This window comes from Neoarius graeffei, chromosome 18 (genome assembly GCF_027579695.1).
Source record: "Neoarius graeffei isolate fNeoGra1 chromosome 18, fNeoGra1.pri, whole genome shotgun sequence".
Classification (NCBI taxonomy): Eukaryota; Metazoa; Chordata; class Actinopteri; order Siluriformes; family Ariidae; genus Neoarius; species Neoarius graeffei.
The window spans coordinates 15,272,438-15,295,459 of record NC_083586.1 but is presented as its reverse complement, the minus strand read 5'-3'; the positions used below and the strand labels follow the sequence as shown (position 1 = coordinate 15,295,459).

General features: G+C 41.0%; 1 protein-coding gene across 5 annotated transcripts in view; it reads left to right on the top strand.

The window, feature by feature from the left end:
- Positions 1-785: 785 nt before the first annotated feature.
- The window catches only part of fn1b (fibronectin 1b), a 129,527-nt gene continuing 107,290 nt past the window's right edge, over positions 786-23,022 (top strand). For 4 of the 5 annotated variants that reach the window (XM_060898457.1, XM_060898460.1, XM_060898459.1 and 1 more), the window contains exons 1-3: positions 786-1,035; positions 18,460-18,585; positions 20,857-20,994. In XM_060898457.1, the coding sequence (XP_060754440.1) occupies positions 903-1,035; positions 18,460-18,585; positions 20,857-20,994 (397 nt within the window). In that variant the 5' untranslated portion in view covers positions 786-902. The remainder of the gene's footprint in view (positions 1,036-18,459; positions 18,586-20,856; positions 20,995-23,022) is intronic. The other variant, XM_060898458.1, reaches the window with a different exon arrangement.

Sequence of the window (23,022 nt, the reverse complement as noted above, 5' to 3'; positions counted from 1 at the left end):
AAGTGAGAGAGTCATTTCTCCTCGTATATGGGGGCCAAAAAAATTGCGAAAAATTTTGAGTTAATCTTTCAGTTAGCTAGATTTATTGGTATTAGCTAGATTTATTGGTATTATTTTTATCGCGGGGCGGCACGGTGGTGCAGTGGTTAGCGCTGTCGCCTCACAGCAAGAAGGTCCTGGGTTCGAGCCCCGGGGCCGGCGAGGGCCTTTCTGTGCGGAGTTTGCATGTTCTCCCCGTGTCCGCGTGGGTTTCCTCCGGGTGCTCCGGTTTCCCCCCCAGTCCAAAGACATGCAGGTTAGGTTAACTGGTGACTCTAAATTGAGCGTAGGTGTGAATGTGAGTGTGAATGGTTGTCTGTGTCTATGTGTCAGCCCTGTGATGACCTGGAGACTTGTCCAGGGTGTACCCCGCCTTTCGCCCGTAGTCAGCTGGGATAGGCTCCAGCTTGCCTGCGACCCTGTAGAACAGGATAAAGCGGCTACAGATGGGATGAGATGAGATAAGATTTTTAACAGTGTACTTTCAGGACTTGTGTGAAAATCTGATGATGTTTTAGGTCATATCTAAAGGGTTCACAAACTTTCAAGCACCACTGTATGAGAACCAGCTGAGTCATTTCTGGGCGTGGCGGTTAGAGAGGATGCTCTGGCGCTTGCGGAAGAGAAAAAAAAAAAGACCACCAATCAGAGAACGTGGTCTGATAAACTCCGCCCCACCACAGAAGCGCGTGCAGGTCTGTGAGGTATATAAGGCGGAATTGAGTGGGTTCGAGCGCACGGCGCTGCTGAGACGCCCGGGGTGCGCACCGGCTCCTGCGAGAAGAGAGAGAGTTTTTTTTAAAAGTATACATTTTTACGTTAAACAGTTATTCCTGTCATAAATTAGGTGTTTAAAAGCATTAATGTGTGCGAGTATGAGGCAGGTGTTGGTGTTGGTGCTGTGCGCGGTGCTGTGTGAGTCCAAGTCGGTGAGGAATAAACGGGGGCAGCACGAGCTGGAGATCCCGACGGACCAGCTGGCATACAAGCGCCAAGGTGAGAGCGGTCCGGATGGACACCCTTAGCAATAAGAAGTTATTCAAGTGTACTATGAGTATATATATATATATATAATATATATATATATTTTTATTTTTTTTTATTATTATTATTTTTTTTTTTTTACTAAAACTGAGCAAGTATACTTGAAGTTGACTTGTTATAAACTATATTTTCTCAGCCAAGATCAGATGGACCTTATAGGTTCCAAAATAACAAAAAACCCAAGGTTACCCAAAACTGTGATATTATGGGCTTGGACATATTGGGGTCCCATACCTAAACATTTCATGTAGCATTCTCTTTCCGTTTTGAAAATCTCATCTCATCTCATCTCATTATCTCTAGCCGCTTTATCCTTCTACACTGTAAAAAAAGAATAGTTGAGAATACTTGAAATTTCAAGGCAACAGTCTGCATTAAGAATTTTATGTTTTGCCAACGATGTGCCCATGATAATCCAAACTATGATAAAACTGTTATCTTTATTAAGAATTCTTAATTAAGTCAATTTTCAATTCCTCATTCTGCCAACATAGATTTCTCTTTTTGCTGAACAGTGGCATTCACAGTAGTGCAAAAAGGCAATTGAGGTTATCAGACTTTTTTCACCTCTATTTGGATAGGACAGTGTAGAGACAGGAAATGAGCGGGAGAGACGGGGAAATGACCTCGGGTCAGAACCGAACCCGGGTCCCCGGATTTATGGTATGGCGCCTTATCCACCTGAGCCATGACAAGTTATCATTAAACTATACATGCCTTTTTTCATTGTTCTACACAATTACAAAACTTCAATATTGAAATAAAGTTTTTAAAACCCACATCGTGGGTATGGCGTCGTGGCTCAGGTGGATAAGGCACCATACCAGGGACCCGGGTTCGATTCCGACCCGAGGTCATTTCCCGATCCCTCCCCGTCCCTCTCTCCTGCTCATTTCCTGTCTCTACACTGTCCTATCCAAATAAAGGTGAAAAAAGTCTGATAACCTCAATTGCCTTTTTGTACTACTGTGAATGCCACTGTTCAGCAAAAAGAGAAATCTATGTTGGCAGAATGAGGAATTGAAAATTGACTTAATTAAGAATTCTTAATAAAGATAACAGTTTTATCATAGTTTGGATTATCATGGGGACATCGTTGGCAAAACATAAAATTCTTAATGCAGACTGTTGCCTTGAAATTTCAAGTATTCTCAACTATTCTTTTTTTTACAGTGTACAGGGTCGCAGGCAAGCTGGAGCCTATCCCAGCTGACTACGGGCGAAAGGCGGGGTACACCCTGGACAAGTCGCCAGGTCATCACAGGGCTGACACATAGACACAGACAACCATTCACACTCACATTCACACCTACGCTCAATTTAGAGTCACCAGTTAACCTAACCTGCATGTCTTTGGACTGTGGGGGAAACCGGAGCACCCGGAGGAAACCCACGCGGACACGGGGAGAACATGCAAACTCCGCACAGAAAGGCCCTCGCCGGCCACGGGGCTCGAACCCAGGACCTTCTTGCTGTGAGGCGACAGCGCTAACCACTACACCACCGTGCCGCCCCGTTTTGAAAATATACCTCATTTTATACATGCCCCATTCTGCTAGCTGGAAGTCCCACCATTTTCCTGTCTACCTAGAAGACCCACATAGGGGCCATTTGGCCCGACCGCTTTTCCCTAATACACTAATCACTCATTTTGTTATGGTAATGAGGCTGTTAGTGCAATGGCAGCAATGGCAGTGCCAGGATTGTGAGTGACTGCTCAAATGTATTTCACTCATAATGCATGGTTTTTCATTCTTTGTAAATATGCTTGGTTTTTTTTTTTTTTACTATTTTTAGCACACAAAAATAACAATTACTTCTGCAACAACCCTCCACACCAAAACTGGGAAAAAAGTTGCTTTTTCATTCTTTGTAAATATGTTTTGTTTTGTTTTTTTTAACAATAAATGTCAGTGTGTTGATCCCTCCCTTCCTTCCTGTTGATCCTTTCCACCGCATACAGCTCAGTCCAGTTTAAGTCTTTATGGCTATGTTCACTGAGGTATTTATCCATCTCAGAACTAAAGCTTGCTCTCAAAAGAACCTCCTAAGCTGTAAGGTGTGTCCCCTCCCCCACACAAGTTCAAGTGGCTCCGGCCGTGTGCCACTAACGCTACGTTCACACTGCAAGGCTTAATGCTCAATTCCGATTTTTTTGTGAGGTCGTTCACATTAACAAATATATGCGACTTGTATGTGATCCTCAGTATGAACGAAAAGCGACCTAAAAGTGTTCCGCATGCGCATTGCAGGATACGACGACATCACACGCAGTGAGCATGGCCAGTGTTTACGGAAGTAAAACCGCCCGGTTGCGGTATGACCCATCCAATCTAGCTTGAATAGCTGCATCCCCCCAAATGGAAATCAGCTCCCTAACCTCTGCGTCCTTCCATTGAGAAGATTCAGAACCTTCACAGCCCGAAGCGTCCCTCGCATTGATGTCATGCGCAGGGGCGCAGATACGTTTTTTGAACTGGGGGGCAGAAAACTGGGGGGGACAAAGCTGCCAGCAAACCAACCCCAACCCCGATATGCCTGTCAAACTTGTTGTGGGTTACCATAGCAACCAAGCTCGAGCTCGCAACCTGTGCAGTCTGCGCAGCTCAACCAACCGAATATCAGTCTTTGTTTTGTTTTATGTGAGTTGTTGCAACTATGTATACACTGCCGTCCACCTCAATAAACCGAATGGTAATTAGTCTTTTGATTTTTCCGTGAGGTTTGCCTTATGCAAAGAAAGACAGCATAGACGGTTTTTCCTCCCTATAAGTGGGGGGGACCGAACGAGGTGAATTTAAATCTGGGTGGGACGAGTCCCACCCTCTATCTGCGCCCGTGATTATGCGCCATGTTGTTGTAACTTTTTTTGAGAGACCCGCCGCCTACTTCAGCGCAGAATAGTGACGTTTGTGGCTTGTTGATGACGTGTAAGTCGGATGAATGCGACCTGGCGGTTCAGACTGAAGTCGCATATGAAAAGAGCGGATAGGGATCGGAATTAGGACCACATATCCAAACGGCCTGGGTCGGATTTGAAAAAATCGGATCTGTGTCGTTCATATTGTCAATAAAAGATCGGATACAGGTCACATATGGGCGAAAAGATCGGATTTGAGTCACTTCAGCCTGCAGTGTGAACGTAGCCTAACAGCCACATTTCCATAACAAAATGAGTGTCCACAGGGGGGACTTGGGGCCAGTTGGCCCTCTTGTGGGTTTTCTAGGTAAAAAGGCCAAATGGCCCCTCTCTGGGACTTCTAGTGCTAGGTTGTTGACGTTACGGACACTACATTAAAAGATATAATGGGATAGATCCACTTAAAACACCTCAAAAGCAAATGTTGATGGGGCAACGAACTGTTATGCCATAAAGTGCCCTGTCGAGTGTTACAATTGAGCAGGGTGCGATTTGTCAAAAAACCAGAAGGGGGGATGTTTTTTTTTTTAAATCATGAAAGGTCACAAAATTAAGGTAACAATAGGCTAACAGCTCAATAACATCCTATGATATCAAATGAATAACACTAAATGAAAACGAACACTAAACCAGAGATAGTACAGTAAATTCATCTTCCTATATCTCTCTGACTCAGGGGCGCCGCCAGAAATTTTGGGCCCCATGAAAGATTAGAATTTTGGGCCCCCCCAACTTTGCCCACCCTCGTCACAATTGCACTATTGTCATTATTTGACTTTTGATAGCCCATGGACCTTGAGTTTGTGACTGTTATTACATTTTATGTATTAACCTACCAGGGAATAGATGAAAACTGGTCAGTGACTAATTCTGGTGCATTTACAATCACAAATGAAAATTCAAGATTTTGCATTTAAATGAACTCCATACTCAGTAGCCTTACAAATGTTACCCATAAAAGACAGGAAACATCTTATTATAAATTTATTTCAAAGTAACACGGAGTGGGGTGGCACGGTGGTGTAGTGGTTAGCGCTGTCGCCTCACAGCAAGAAGGTCCGGGTTCGAGCCCCGGGGCCGGCGAGGGCCTTTCTGTGTGGAGTTTGCATGTTCTCCCCGTGTCCGCGTGGGTTTCCTCCGGGTGCTCCGGTTTCCCCCACAGTCCAAAGACATGCAGGTTAGGTTAACTGGCAACTCTAAATTGACCGTAGGTGTGAATGTGAATGGTTGTCTGTGTCTATGTGTCAGCCCTGTGATGACCTGGCGACTTGTCCAGGGTGTACCCCGCCTTTCGCCCGTAGTCAGCTGGGATAGGCTCCAGCTTGCCTGCATCCCTGTAGAAGGATAAAGCGGCTAGAGATAATGAATGAGTAACATGGAGTGACATTTCAATTTGATCAATTGTGTACGTATTTCTTCATATGTTATAACCTCTATCCCTCTTTTATGTGTGCTGCGCTTTCTCCAGCTCCTCAATTTGAAACCAATGGTTTAGAACATGTGAACATTCCATACACGTAACCATGTCAAACACTTGACTGGTGTCCGTTATTAGCAACACTTTAATCCAGCAAACTGTATATGGCACTCGCTCATTAAAAACTTCAATCCTAAAGCATTTATGGGTTGTATTGCTGCTTACCTCCTTCTCCAAAGGGGGGTTCAGTGGTTTGGTAGGGCGGAGGTCCCCCTGAGGCTGAATCTGTGCATATTTAGGGCACCCCATTAGTTATGAAACTGGTTATTAGCACTAGTTATTAGCACCAGCATAACGTAATATTTCATCCTGTTTATCACACAAGTCAGTTCAGTTATTAAAATGGAAAAAATGTCACTGTACAAACTGTAAAAGTGTTCTCTTGATAGGCTAATCCAACCACGTTCATACTGTTCATTTACCATTCGCTAATATTTTGAACACACGTGAGCGATAGCTACCTTTCTTTGGGAAAAACTGAGTGACCAGTTGCCTCCCTCTCAGCTTTCAGCTGCCTTTCTTTACGTTTTTGACAGCCACGCTTCATATTTAGCGATCATAGACTGTACGCACTCCACTGCTGGCTGGCTGGCTGCTGCACCGCAACACAGCAGCAAGTAGCGTTGCACTGATCAGCACACAGATTTAACGCATCGCGCTTCTACCAGAACTGGACCGTACCATTTCGCAAAAGGGGGAGGGTTAAATGACAATATGTTGAAGAACTCAAGAAATAGACAACCTTGTTCAATTAGCTCATTTTACCAGATGGAATATTACATTGTTGTTATTTCAAAAGTCTTATTAAAATAATTAAAAGCATATTATCAGCCCCTTAAAGGGCCCCATGGCAGTGCTGGGCCCCTAGAATTGTTCTAACCTTTCCCCCCTGGCGGCACCCATGCTCTGACTAAATACACGAACACTAACACAACAAAGTTCGCATTGCTTGTCGCGTTGCTGTGATGTTTCTCTCCCTCCGGATTAAATGGACAGTGACTCGAAAATCACTAAAATACATGAATACTAAATGAACAGTTTGCTCTGATGGCGCAGTTCACATTGTGCGCAGCTTTCTGATTTAAACTGTTTTTTTCTCATCCTTATACTTCCTGTTTCATGGACTGTAACGGATTTGCTTATTTAGTAATTTTAATACAGAATTTACTTTGAAATTATAATCAGGCACTCCAACGCCCAAAAAAAAAAAAAAATCGGCCGTGAAAAAGGCGGCATCCGCCAAAAGGCGCGCTGTTTGCATCCCTGCGATAGAACGCAAAGATATTGTTATTATCTACAATGTATCTATTTGCTGGGGACGTTCGTGAACATCAAAGCTGCCACTTCGGGTCATTTTGAAAGTGAGTGCAATGTAGACCATAGAAAACTGTCTCACAACATGCCTGTCATGTCAACTTTTTTTTGGGTTTGTTTGTTTTATTGACGGGGTTGTCCCTGAGGATTTTTTTTCAGCAGAGATAAAAACCAGAGGGGGGGATGATCCCCCCCACAGCAAATCGCACCCAGGTTACATATATTTGCTGGGTCTTCTAGTTATGTGACACGTTATCAGGGACCCCGATATTAGACAGAGAAACACAAAATTTCACAACACTTTATTAAAGCTCCAATTATTGGGCTCACAAAACATCATTTTATGCATAGTATCGGCTTATTATACCAGTTCCTTAATTAATTGACAGTTGGTTGTCCTTTCCATCAAAGATTACATAGCTTATATACTTGTTGAGCAATGTTACACATAACGTTACGGACACTACACAATGTGTCTTGGGTTATTCCCAAAGTCACAACATGGGATGTGTTTCAGAGAAATGTTTTTAGTACAATTAGTCATGACACACTGCATCTACTACACATTACACCTTAACGAATTATTAAAAAACAAGGGTGACTACTCGAACATTGCATCATGCAGCAGGGCGAAACCTACCGGGTAATACTAGTATATCAATATCAACACAGGATCAACACCACATGTTATACATACTTAAACACGCATTTGGAAAATACTAGTAATTGTAATACCTCTCTAGAGAGGTCACTTATGTGAGCAGCCACCTCTTATGAAAGGCCACATTTGGCTGTCTCACGGATGCATTTGGACCTCTCGTGAACAACCACCTCATTTATAAGGCCACTTTTGGCCGGCAATAGGGGAGGCCACTCAAACGAGGTTCAACTGTACATGAATAGCCGTCTCAAAAACAAAAGTGTTAAAAAGCACCTTGTGTAAAAAAATATGTTATTAACAAGCCAGGGCTGTATCTTGAATGGTCAAAATATGTCTTGGTAACATCTTGATTATAATAATTTAGTGTTCAAATAGTTGGCCTGTGGGGTCTTAATTCAATCAATTACAACTTTGAGAGAAGAATATGATTAATTTGCGTCATTCTCACATGAAGGTTTCATTTAAATTTGTCAAGAAGTCTCAATTAACTAGCTTTACCAAAATATCAATTTGGCGTTACGGACACTACACCCGTTACGGACACTACATATTGCAAATATATCTATTAATATAACAACTAAAGACGTATGAATATGTAACTAGAGCCCTACATGGGGCCAACAGGACCAATGCATGTCATAGGCTACGTTCACACTGCAGGCTGAAGTGACTCAAATCCGATCTTTTCGCCCATATGTGACCTGTATCCGATCTTTTATTGACAATATGAACGACACAGATCCGATTTTTTTCAAATCCGACCCAGGCCGTTTGGATATGTGGTGCTAATTCCGATTACTATCCGCTCTTTTCATATGCGACTTCAGTCTGAACCGCCAGGTCGCATTCATCCGACTTACACGTCATCAACAAGCCACAAACGTCACTATTCTGCGCTGAAGTAGGCGGCGGGTCTCTCAAAAAAGTTACAACAACATGGCGCATAATCACGGGCGCAGGTAGAGGGTGGGACAAGTCATATTTAAATTCACCTCGTTCGGTCCCCCCCACTTATAGGGAGGAAAAAACGTCTATGCTGTCTTTCTTTGCATAAGGCAAACCTCACGGAAAAATCAAAAGACTAATTACCATTCGGTTTATTGAGGTGCACAGCAGTGTATACATAGTTGCAACAACTCACTCAGAACTGTCAAAACAACAAAACAAAGACTGATATTCGGTTGGTTGAGCTGCGCAGACTGCACAGGTTGCGAGCTCGAGCTTGGTTGCTATGGTTACTAACAACAAGTTTGACAGGCATATCGGGGTTGGGGTTGGTTTGCTGGCAGCTTTTTCCCCCCCCAGTTTTTTGTCCCCCCCAGTTCAAAAAACGTATCTGCGCCCCTGCGCATGACATCAATGCGAGGGACGCTTCGGGCTGTGAAGGTTCTGAATCTTCTCAATGGAAGGACGCAGAGGTTAGGGAGCTGATTTCCATTTGGGGGGATGCAGCTATTCAAGCTAGATTGGATGGGTCATACCGCAACCGGGCGGTTTTACTTCCGTAAACACTGGCCATGCTCACTGCGTGTGACGTCGTCGTGTCCTGCAATGCGCATGCGGAACACTTTTAGGTCGCTTTTCGTTCATACTGAGGATCACATACAAGTCGCATATATTTGTTAATGTGAACGACCTCACAAAAAAATCGGATTTCACAAAAAAATCGGAATTGAGCATTAAGCCTTGCAGTGTGAACGTAGCGATAATCACCAAAAATGGTAAAAAATTCTGCAGCATTCTGTTACAGCAAGACCGTTACGGACACTACAGAAAACAACGGAAATGACACGCAAAATCTTTGGCATGTGAATTTTGCAAACATATGCCCCCAGCAACAAGGTTTTTGTATCAAATCATATCACATACTACATAAAATGTCTGTATTTAATTTAAAGTGTTTATTAAAATGCATTAAATAAGATTTCTCAGGCCATTTTCAACTTTGCAGTGACAAAGAAAACAAATTAGGTTCAGCACCCCCCCATTGACAAAACTATTGTGAAAGATTTCATTTTTATCGGAATTTCGTGATTCAGCTGTCAATTTGTTCCTCAAAAATCTGCTGATTTACTAAAACAGTTAGTGTTTGACAAATTATTGCCAAGTTTAAGCAGCAATCATGCATTCTGGGGTATTAAATCAAATGAACATGCGTTACATGGTGAAAATGTGCAATATGAAGAGTTTGTCTGATAAAAAAAAATGAAACATGGATTCAGTGGTGGTAAATTATGATCTGGCTTTGAAACGTCATACATTGGCAATGATAGTCTACCATTACAACATATGAAATAGTTTAATAAACATAAATAGAAGGCTGTTACATAGTGTTATATGATCTCAAACAAGTAGGTACATCTGATTGTGGCTGCCCCGTTAAGAATAGTATAGTGAAGTAGAGTAGAGTGGGGGAAAAAGCCCCCCTTAAGGAAAATTCAGTTTTTCTCCAAGTTGAAATGAACCATGTGTTTAGTTTTAATCATAGTTTTTGACAACAGTGACATGAACAATAATGCCACCTAAAGTTTGCCTAAAGTTAATACTTAATTTTTTTTTTTAACAAAAACAAACATTGTGCCAAAGGGGCCTTTTACTCCCCCAGTGGGGTAAAAGGCCCCCTGAGGTGGGGCAATAGGCCCCCTCACTCAAAAAAAGCTGTTTGGATAGCAAAAGTGTTTACTTAAGCCTATAATGTGAAAGAAACAAGAAAATATCCCTGAATTAATGAATAGATGCATTATTTTATTATATTTCGCATTTTAATTTCAATTTTATTTTATTTTTTATTTCAATTTTTTTTAATATTAAGTTCAAATTACTTGCTTTACTCAACCAGGTAAGCAAGATGTTATTAAAAACTATGTATCTGCTATTCAGAAATGTATGAAATGCAGTAATTATGATAAAAGGAAACGATGCCCCCCGGGGGCCATTTACCCCGCCATTAAGGGGGCGTTTTACCCCACAGACTACACTTTTACAAAAAAGGGTCTTACTTTCAAAATGTGATTCAACTTTTTATACCTAATGTATTTTTTTTAACGTACTGACTTGTCTACTCATACCACATACACAGCTGTGATATCTGACGAAATAGCAGCTATCTAAATACAGTTTTACTGATATTTGAAAATTATATCACTTACCATGAAATTTGATTTCTCTCCGCTGCGTTGCTGATATGCGATCCACAGTGGATATTTGTATATCCCCGTTGTCAAGCCAGTCCATAGCAACAATAGAAATGTAACTTTGCGCCATCTGGTGGTTATTTTGGGTAAAACAGGCCGGGGGAGTATTACCCCACGGGGGCGTATTACCCCACTCTACTATATACTTGGCTTATACTGAAAAGTATAAACAAAAGCCTAAGACTAAGTACATTAATACTAAGACTTACACTTATACTTTAATACTAAAACTTATACTTTAGTATACTTTTTACGTTTTTCTGCCACAAAGTACTAATACTTCGTATATCTTGCTCCAAGTGCATAATAAGGTCAAGTCATTGACTCATGCTTAACATTTAATTTGTATATTAATATAATATAATGCTGGAGTTTAAAACTTTACAGTATATAGTATGGTATGTGTGCTCAATTGCATTTATCTTTATGTAAAATCTTTATGTACTTTTTGCTAAAGGCAGACTGGAGAAGGTTTCCCAGTTAGAGCTTTCCAGTGGCACTGCACCTCCCTTAGCAAAAAGTAGTATACTTAAAGTTCATTCTATTAAGTATGCTTCGGTATAAGTATAGCAAGTATACTACAGACCATGTACTTTTAGTGTACTAGAAAGTATACAAATTTAATACTTTTTCGGACTAAATTGGAACATTTCAAGTTTATAAAAGTATACTTTAAAGTTCATTTTAAGTTTGCAAAAGTACACTCATCTATATACTATCAATATACTTGGTATATCCCTCTCGTATGCTTAAAGTATACCACAAGTACACTTATCGATATACCGTACTGCCATTGTACTAGTTATATACTTTGAGTCCCTATTTTTAGTTTATTATTGTATACTTTAAGTATACTGTTATAAATGTTGGTTATTTCACTAGTTTACTTGTTATACTTTAAGTTTGCTTGGCATATTACTTGTAGCTTACTATTTATATACTGGAAATATGCTCCTTAAAGTGTTCTTAAAGTTTACTCATACTGTATGTACACAAGAGTGTGATGCATTTACAAAATCACAAGACAGAATGTTGAAAACAAGTTTGATATATTTTCAAACATTTCAAAAACAAAGACCTATGAAATCAAGTCCTTCCTTACTGGAGAAAATGAAAGGAAAAAGTGCACATTTGCGTGTAAAAATGTAAACATAATGGTCTCTTGATCAATAAAGTCAAGTCAAAAGTTTTTCTGTTTTTGTGTATGATTTTACATAAAGATAATGCAATTGAGCACACATACTATATACTGTAAAGTTTTAAACTCCAGCATTATATTATATTAATATATAAATTAAATGTTAAGCATGAGTCAATGACTTGACCTTATTATGCACTTGTAGCCCAAGAGCATTAGCTCAAAATTGAGTCCAACCCGGAACAAATTAGTAACAAGCTGAATTTTTCAGAATATGTTCAGAATACCCTTAGGAATAACGTACTAAAAGTCCCCGGGAATCTACCTTGTGCTGTCTGAGAAATTCAAGATGGCGTCCAAAATGGCCGCCGATTGGAGATTTTTCAATATCTCAGGGATAAAACATAATATAAATGCAATTAAAATGTTAAATTATATGTTCTCTCATACAAGCAATCCAAATTCACCATTGTCATACTGTTAAAATTAAAATTAACCAAGATTACAAGGTCATTAATGTGGAAATTACATGGAATTTGATGGTTGACATGATTGACAGATTAGCTTAGTAGGCTACCTACATACATGAACATAATGTAAGACAACAATTAGACATCAATTTCCTTAATATTTAGTGCATCTTTAAGCTTTGATAAAATATTAAAGGGAAATTAAATTTGAGAACTCTATCTTCTAAAACTACAATGGCAAGCTGTTTCAGTACGCTTCTTCAACATTCCGGCAACTTTCATGACAAAAAGGTCTGCCTCAATAAAAGCTCTTGCTTATAAACAATGAGTCGACTTAAACACTTCTCAGTGCCTCAGTTGTAATGCTCGGACCTTTGTTGTACCATCAATGAAGTAGGGAATTTATTCAAGCTTGTTTAAGGGTGGAAAAAAATTAATCTTTGAGTTTCTAGCGCCAGTCTTTACTACTAGCAATGCCAGTGTGTTCGGACAAAAAATGACTAAACTCAGCACGACCTTTTAAAAATGACTGAACTCAGCATGACCTTTTAACATGACATTTTTCATTTTACACCACCAATTTACTTTAATTAATATTAATGAAAATAAGTGCTCCAACCCCTAGTAATTGTGTTTGTTGTTTTGTGAACAGAATAGGATGATACGGAGTGAACGAGTAACCAATGGATCCACACTATACACAAATATACTGTTATAATAATGTGTACATTGTTATTATATAATGTTAATACACAATGTAATTAATACACACATGTTGGAATTTACTCTCCTACCCTACAAAACATATATTCTGACCTTTTAATTGCATTAATATTTTGTTTTGGGCCTGAGATATGGGCAGATCTCCATTTGGCGGCCATTTTGGACGCCATCTTGAATTTCTCAGAGAGCACAAGGGGGATTTCCGGGGACTTTTAGTATGTTATTCCTAAAGGTATTCTGAACATATTCTGAAATTTTCAGCTTGTTACTAATTTGTTCCGGGTATAACCCTATTATGGTGCGTTCATGTGCTATGGGAATTATGGTAAATACCAAACATGGAAAGCACACATGAACGCCCCCTCTTGTGGTATTTTCCACTGGGCAACTCGTAGAAAATTTTGATACACGAGTTGCCGAGATGAGATGAACTTTAACCTTTTCAACATGGCGGCGAGCGGTACAAGACTAGCTTATGAACCAAGAAAGAAGTGGTTTTCACCTACGGGAAGCTGACTCTCACCTTTTAAACGAGTCATGTTATGTATATTATATTATTATAATACGTATATTATAGCCTAATACAAAATATTCTGTGGCTGTCCAAAGAACGCCAACAATGATCTAGATACTGGCTACTCTCATTGTGGCTACAGCCAAATTTCCAAAAACTGCGTGGCATTCAATGTGTTAAGAAAATCTCTACTTGTCATGATCAGGAAATATTCAGCATTTTTTGACTTTTGATAACTCTTATTCCTGCTGCAGCTGATGAACAAGGCAATCTATAATTGTTTTAGCCAAATAACAGGCCTGATTCTGAATCTGGTCCACCATCTTTAATTTGTCAACAACAACAGAAACATGTGAACACAACACACTGGTAAATACCACTTCCCAACTGGAAAATATCATCTTCCCATATGTTACATTCTGACTCAAACAAATAACCCCAAACCCAAAATAAGGCACTCAAAAACAGAAAATCATGCTCTTTACTGGAATTCATACAATTTTAACAAATACAAATTACCAAACCCATGGCCAACGTGAAGCCTAACGCTCACGGCCCCTCACACACAAACAAAGTCCTATTAATAGGCCCAGGTGAAGGCTTCGCAGCTGGCGACATTCAGCACAATCAACTTCCAGCTCCGCGCTGTCAACAGAGGCACCGCCCCCGAAACGCTCGCAGGCGTCACACCATAGCACATGAACGCAGCAACTCCTGGGCTATTGGAGCAAGATATACGAAGGTATATGTAAGGGTGCTCACCTTCTGAAATCAACTCCTCTCACAAATTGTGGAGGAATTTCACGAAACCTGGCAGGATTCTTTGTTATATGTCGGTAATATGCATATTGTAATTTCATTATATTCAGTCACATTTTACCAGAGTTACAGCCCTTGATTACCAAACTTGTACTGTGACAATTTCATGAAGGTGTATGAACTCCTCTCACAATTTTTCGATTACGTTCATTATGTCTTATATTAAATATAGTTAGTTTTTTTTTTTTTTTTCTTTTTTATCAGACATCTAATTTTTGGGTTTGTTTACCTGACATGTTTCGACGTACAACTTCCGTCTTCCTCAGAGTGTCACCGGATGTTAATTGGTGACGCATCTTTTATCAGCTGCTGTTTCTGAAGGCGTGGCCTTCCTGTCTGGTTTGACAGGTCGGTCACGCCTTATACTGTCTGTTCGTCCCCTGCAAGATGTGACTCCAGGTATGGGAGAGCATGTATGCTCCCTCATCCCGGTTGATGGTCCTCGGGCTTCGCTTACGGATCTCTATGGCCTCCCTGATCCAGCGCTGATGTTGCAGGGGACGAACAGACAGTATAAGGCGTGACCGACCTGTCAAACCAGACAGGAAGGCCACGCCTTCAGAAACAGCAGCTGATAAAAGATGCGTCACCAATTAACATCCGGTGACACTCTGAGGAAGACGGAAGTTGTACGTCGAAACATGTCAGGTAAACAAACCCAAAAATTAGATGTCTGATAAAAAAGAAAAAAAAAAATCCTCTCACAATTCTTGGAGGAATTTCACGTAACTTGGCAAAAGGCTTTGTTATACACTGGTAATATGCATATTGCAATTTAGTTCAGTTCGGTCGAATTTTTTTCAGAGTTAGGGCCCTTGATTACCAAACATGCACTTTGACAATTTCATGAGGGTGTATTAAGCACTTATAGCATAGATATAGTTGCCAGCGGGGGGATATTGTGCTCTCAGAGCTCGGGCTGGGTATTGATCAAAATTTTTCGATTCCGGTTCCGATACCGATACCTTCATTTCGATACCGGTTCCTGAACGGTACCTTTTTCGATTCCTAATTTATAATATTAATCCTGGAAAAAATGAAAATTTCATTACACATTCTGTTGCACATATTGGAGTATATTTATTCAAGTTATTTCCAGTGCAAAAAGAACACCAACACACACTATCATATTCACACCATACACACACACACACACACACACACACGCGCCAATGTAATCAACAGTTTTTCTTCAAGAAAATTAACATATCAGCCTTCTCAGAACCATTCATCCGCGGTTACAGCCACATCCCTGACGTCTTTCAAATCTGTCTTGACCCTTTCCTTCTCGGCTGCGTACCAGGCAGGTATGCATGTGTTTGCCAGCATGTCTCTGCTGGGGGGCTGATCCCTGGGGTTAAGGGTTCTTATCATCTCCCTAATTGACAAACATTAGACAAAACATCAAAAATAACATTATGTTCTCATTGCTTAAAAACACATCATTAAAATACATCTAGGCTTAATTTAGATAAAGATAAAAGATTAGAGATAAATATAAATGAAGGATTTATTCAACAATATCCTGTACAGCCAACTTACCTAAACCACGGAGTCTCCATTGCAGAAAAAGGCAGCAAACCTTTCACCACAAACTGTGTCACTGCCCTGTGGCACTCGGCTTGTTTTTCTTTGGTCATTTTGGCCTTTTCTGCTCGTGTGAATGGATTTACGGTAGCTGCCTGCCTTTTCCTCCTCACATCAGGGACCTGGGCAGAGGCTGTGAAGGTTTTATACGTTAAGTTTTTGAGACTAGGGGGAGGTGAATATTTTTTTTAAATAACACTCATGCACGCGCGCACACACGTAGGCAGCCTACCCAACCCAATGATGGAGCACATTTTAAAAGCTAGCATTTAGATAACTTTTCACTTGGCTGGTTACAGAGCCATTAAACAAAGTTAGGCGCTAATATCTTACTGTACCGTTAGCTATACATAAACTTACAACAACCTAGCTCTTACCGTGACAAACAAAGCAGTTCAACGGAATTCACGGAACAACTTACCAGATGAAATATCAGACACGACTCTGTGCTCGGTACTTTCAGATGAATCCGAGTCTGGTGGTAAAACGTCCTGCAGAGAAGTCGGGGGTGGCGAAGGTGCACAAGTTGGTGTGTGAGAGAAGACGGTGCAACTCTCCGCTCTCAGATTTATTCCATGCACCGTCAAAGGCTTTAGGAAATTTGAAGTGTTGCCTGACTTGCAGGCGATGCTCTTGTCGCATATATTGCACCGTGCAGTATTGTTATCGCTCTTGCTAAAATATAACCAAGCTTTCGACTTCGGCATTTTGTAGGCATTGACGACGCAACAAAGTAGTGCCCCCTACAACATGGGAAACATGCTTTTTCATGCACGCGAACGTTTCAGCCAATCACAGGTGGCATTATCGGGTCATAAGCACGCCAGCACGGATCAGAGCCCACTCCACTTTACACGTGATTAACCTCTGGGAACCGAAACGTGGAACCGAAAGGCGAGGCATGTTTCAATACCCAGAAGAACCGTAACATTTCGGTCGGTGCCATGAAGGAACCAAATTTCGGTGCCCAGCCCTACTCAGAGCACTCTTGTTAAATATAAATCAGCAATGAGACTTCACACTGAGGTTGATGGAAGCTGAAATTTGATGAACGGACACGTTCCTGTTCGATTGCTAACTCCTGTGATGGTAAATTGGTGACTAGCGTAAGAAGCGTTTATGAAATTAGTAACATGACATGAGTATAAAGGTATGCATTCATTTTTAAATTAAAATCGATGTTTCAAGGTAAAATATCTGCACAGTAATATAAATTGAGCCCTCGTTTTATTGTGTACTTCCCTGACGTGAAGTTCTGGAATTTTCCATTTTTGCCCTAGAACTTGGCACGTATGTACTTAGGAAAAACAAGGACTCAATTTGATGCGCACCACTTTTATCACCACATCTAAGGCTTTAACGTAAATGTTTGTTGAAGCAAGCGATTTATTAGTCAATATTTTAGAAATGTTGTTTCTAAGGCTACATCCACACGACAACGGCAACGAGATTTTTTTTTTTTTAATATCGCGTCCACATGGGCAACGGATCAGTAAAATATCAGGTACATGTGGCAACGCAACGCTTGCTGAAAACGATGCAGTACACATGCCACACCTCTACGTGCGCTGTAAGACGGTCCCATCGGAGACACCAGAACAATAGAAGAAGTAGACGCATGCACATAAACCCCTTCTTCTGTAGCATTTAGCATTAGCCACATAAAGTTTTGATTATTAATCAGTAGCTTAAAGGCGCGGAAAGAGGAATGAACGGGGGTAGATGGAAGCTGGTACGCCAACATTCTGATATCCTCCAGAATTCTTTAATGGTCCGGAATAAATTGAATGCTACACGTTGATGGATTACTTTGTTCTTCTACGCCCTTTTTGAGGAATGTATTGTTGGACTTAAACCAACATCTGAAGAGGTGAGATCGCTCCTTTTTTTTTTCCTATGTTTGCTGGCGGGATTGTTTTTGTTTTCGGAAAGCGCACGGGCGGTGCGCGGTTTGGTACTGCTTCCGCAGTGTTTGGACTAAAGACTCTGCCCTAAGGGCTATTCTCTCTCTCTCTCTCTCTCTCTCTCTCTCTCTCTCTCTCACTTTGCACCATTACACAATAAATATTCACAGTGAAAATATTTTGTAAGCGCGTTTCATGAACCAAGTTACAGGATTTGTTGACAACTCGCACCGAGTTCGTTACACTTCTACCCGGCGTGAAGCACTCACAGTCATGTGGTTGTGACGTCATCGTAAACAAATCCGTTCTACTCATCCAGACGACTTCGCAACGGCGCCGTTGCCAGATTTTTTCACTCTGGAACCCGTTCTCAAAAGATTTCGTTTTGGGGCACCCAAAACGCCGGTGCCGTGTGGACGCCAGGCCGAAACGATAAACAATTTTATCAGATTCACCTGAATCCGTTGCCGTGTGGACAGGGCCTTAGACTTTGGGTAAAATCACATAGCAACAAACAAATGAAAAAAAAACAAAAAACAAAACTTGATTCAGCTCCTCAGTATTGAGAGATTATATCTGCATTCAATTGTGTAGGAACTTCAGGTTGTTTGGGTTTAAACCTGCCATGATTTACGGGTAATCTTCTCTCACACAGCTGGCTGTACGGCGAATGGGCGTTTATACCAAGTCAACGACCAATGGGAACGACCCTACATAGGCAGCACGCTACTGTGCACATGCAGAGAATCGGGCAACATCCAGTGTGAATCCAAACCTGCAGGTGAGAATGAGGCGTAACTGGCTTTTATATTGCTATGAGAATAAAACTACAGGTAGTCGTTGACTTACGACCTGTGCGACTTACGACCGATCGACTTTACGACCGTCTGGTTATGACTGGCAAGTGTTTCCCAGCTGAGCTAGCTGAGCGTACAACAGTTTCCGCCCCAGCTCCAGGCACACGCGCAATCTCTCGCGCACTCCGTCATACCGTTTCCGCCCCAGCTCCTGGTTTATGAAACGAGCAAATGCTCCCACCAGCCCGAACGCTGCAACAGCTGATAATGACGTAGACGACCCACAGCCAAGCACCAGTGATGCCAGCGGTCACTAAGTTTTGTATTTTGCTATGTTTTACATTTGTATTTTGCTATGTTTCAAACTAAAATGTTTCTATTTTTCACACCTGTATTTCGTATTTTTTGTTTTGCACATATTAAACGAATTGTACTGTACGCAGTGTTTGACTTAAACCAAATAATGAGCCAAGGTAATGAAATAAGAAAATGTTGATAAAATAAGACTTTAAGATGATTACAATATCATTACACATCACAATATACTTACGTTCATGTAACACAGGCCGACTCACGACCAGATCGGTTTACGACCGGTCAGTCGTAACCAAACGCAGTCGTAAGTCGACGACTACCTGTATATTTTAAAGGAATACGCCACACCCAGGTGAAATTGAGTCAGTCCCTGCAGTCCCTAGAGTTGGATGAGTGAGCCAAAGCGTTTTGTAGCCGACCCAGCCATTGTCCTGATCTAGAAACGCCCCGGTTAGCTTTAGCTTAGCGTAGTCGCTGTAATCCGGCGTGTCCAGCTAGCATTGTCGTTGCAAAAGTGAATCAAATAACTCAAGATTTTTTTATAATTATTTCTCATGACCGGTACATTCACATCGAGTACACATATCAATGCAAATTAACACGAAGGGATTTACTAGACCAATTTATATCTGGAACTATTTTCGGCCACAGCACAGGCAAAGCACCGCTGCAGGCGCAAAGACACCACGCAGCACCTGAAAACCCTCAACTTCCGTCAATACACCAGCGTGACTACTAAGTTCTCTGGTGTATTGACGGAAGTTGTGGTGCTGCGCAGTGTCTTTGCGCCTGCAGCGGTAATCGTGCAAAATATCAGTCTATTACTCTTCAGAAACCTTTTATTTTTGTTCCGCGTCTTTCTCAGTTTTGCTTGACGTAATTTATTTTGGTTGCGATTCCAGCTTTCTCGTTTGCGCTCCCTGACTTTTTGCTTGCAGTTTTGGCACAAACTTGACGTGTGGGTGGGCTGTCCAGGAATGCATTCCCATTGGCTAACTTGTGTTTGACTGACAGCTACGCTCAGCCATTCCCTACTCGGATTCTGGCGGACTGTTTGACGAGTGACCGATCCATTGACGGTAAACAAGGATCGAGTGGACTTCAGTGGCGACTATGATATTGAATTAATTCAACAAAGTGTAAATTCAATATCCTAGTCGCCACTGAAGTCCACTCGATCCTTGTTTACCGTCAATGGATCGGTCACTCGTCAAACAGTCCGCCAGAATCCGAGTAGGGAATGGCTGAGCGTAGCTGTCAGTCAAACACAAGTTAGCCAATGGGAATGCATCCCTGGACAGCCCACCCACACGTCAAGTTTGTGCCAAAACTGCAAGCAAAAAGTCAGGGAGCGCAAACGAGAAAGCTGGAATCGCAACCAAAATAAATTACGTCAAGCAAAACTGAGAAAGACGCGGAACAAAAATAAAAGGTTTCTGAAGAGTAATAGACTGATATTTTGCACGATTACACGAATAATTTGTTTGCCAGTCTAAAAAAAATTGACTTTTTTTTTTTCTTTTTTGTATTTTGATTTGTCGTTTTTGTTTGATATTTCAAAAGTATTGTATGAACATTTTGGCACAAAATTGATTCCATACAAGCGTTTACAACACAGAATTCCAGGTTCTCCGCTCCAAAATCGGCAGCTTCAAAACGATTGATTTTTTTTTTTTTTAACCAACAACCAAAAAAAAATTAACCGGTTGACGTTGATTCGGTCAACCACCGGTCAAACAGTCATCGGTTAACATCCCTAGTTCTGACACTTTTTTACAGTGATAATTAAAGAAACATATCGTGTAGCTTTAGTGGTGGCCGTTTTGAATATTTTCATTTTTCTTTATTCTGCTATTTTAGTCACTTTTTCACAGCAAATAAAGGATGTAAGTGCTAAAGTGTGTTCTGTTCCTTTAACCTTGATGGCTTTGTCTGTTTAGGTGAAGAGACGTGCTTCGATAAAGTCAATGCCCGGTCGTACCGCATAGGCGAGACGTACGAACGGCCAAAGAACGGGATGATCTGGGACTGCACCTGCATCGGCTCGGGTCGAGGCAGAATCAGCTGCACCATCGCAAGTGAGTCAAGTTTGTGGTGAACAACTGAAACTCTTGCATGCTAGAAAATGTAAAACGAAAGAATTGAAACAGCCCTAGATAAAAGTGCCACAGCGCCCCTAGTGGCATAAAGGTTTAGGATTATAAATAACAATTAAAACGAATTGGGCTGTTTCACAATCATGATTGTGTTTCTGAATTACACCAACTAGGTCCAGTATATACATGCTGGAGTTTCTTTCACACGAGCCCCACCTACAGCAGTAATTTCTCTTATAAGTTCTTATAAACGTTTGTAAGAGTCAAATGCAGGCTCAGTTTTAACCTTGTGGTCATTTCATTTAATTCTACTTTAATTACGACACCGAGACACTTTTACCGGCTAAATTCAGAATCGCCTTTTTTTTTTTTTAAGCACTAACTAGGTTTTACTTTGAGACATACAGTGGTGCTTGAAAGTTTGTGAACCCTTTAGAATTTTCTATATTTCTGCATAAATATGACCTAAAACATCATCAGATTTTCACACACGTCCTAAAAGTAGATAAAGAGAACCCAGTTAAACAAATGAGACAAAAATATTATACTTGGTCAATTATTTATTGAGGAAAATGATCCAATATTACATATCTGTGAGTGGCAAAAGTATGTGAACCTTTGCTTTCAGTATCTGGTGTGACCCCCTTGTGCAGCAATAACTGCAACTAAATGTTTGCGGTAACTGTTGATCAGTCCTGCACACCGGCTTGGAGGAATTTTAGCCCGTTCCTCCATACAGAACAGCTTCAACTCTGGGATGTGGGTGGGTTTCCTCACATGAACTGCTCGCTTCAGGTCCTTCCACAACATTTCCATTGGATTAAGGTCAGGACTTTGACTTGGCCATTCCAAAAGATTAACTCTATTCTTCTTTAACCATTCTTTGGTAGAATGACTTGTGTGCTTAGGGTCGTTGTCTTGCTGCATGACCCACCTTCTCTTGAGATTCAGTTCATGGACAGATGTCCTGACATTTTCCTTTAGAATTCGCTGGTATAATTCAGAATTCATTGTTCCATCAGTGATGGCAAGCTGTCCTGGCCCAGATGCAGTAAAACAGGCTCAAACCATGATACTACCACCACCATGTTTCACAGATGGGATAAGGTTCTTATGCTGGAATGGAATGTTTTTCTTTCTCCAAACGTAACGCTTCTCATTTAAACCATAAAGTTCTATTTTGGTCTCATCCATCCACAAAACATTTTTCCAATAGCCTTCTGGCTTGTCCACGTGATCTTTAGCAAACTGCAGACGAGCAGTAATGTTCTTTTTGGATAGCAGTGGCTTTCTCCTTGCAACCCTGCCATGCACATCATTGTTGTTCAGTGTTCTCCTGATGGTGGACTCATGAACATTAGCATTAGCCAATGTGAGAGAGGCCTTCAGTTGCTTAGAAGTTACCCTGGGGTCCTTTGTGACCTTGCCGACTATTACGCGCCTTGCTCTTGGAGTGATCTTTGTTGGTCGACCACTCCTGGGGAGGGTAACAATGGTCTTGAATTGCCTCCATTTGTACACAATCTGTCTGACTGTGGATTGGTGGAGTCCAAACCCTTTAGAGATGGTTTTATAACCTTTTCCAGCCTGATGAGCATCAACAACACTTTTTCTGAGATCCTCAGAAATCTCCTTTATTCGTGCCATGATACACTTCCACAAACATGTGTTGTGAAGATCAGACTTTGATAGATCCCTGTTCTTTAAATAAAACAGGGTGCCCACTCACACCTGATTGTCATCCCATTGATTCAAAAAACACTTGACTCTAATTTCACCTTCAAATTAACTGCTAATCCTAGAGGTTCACATACTTTTGCCACTCACAGATGTGTAATATTGGATCATTTTCCTCAATAAATAAATGACCAAATATAATATTTTTGTCTCATTTGTTTAACGGGGTTCTCTTTATCTACTTTTAGGACTTGTGTGAAAATCTGATGATGTTTTAGGTCATATTAATGCAAAAATATAGAAAATTCTAAAGGGTTCACAAACTTTCAAGCA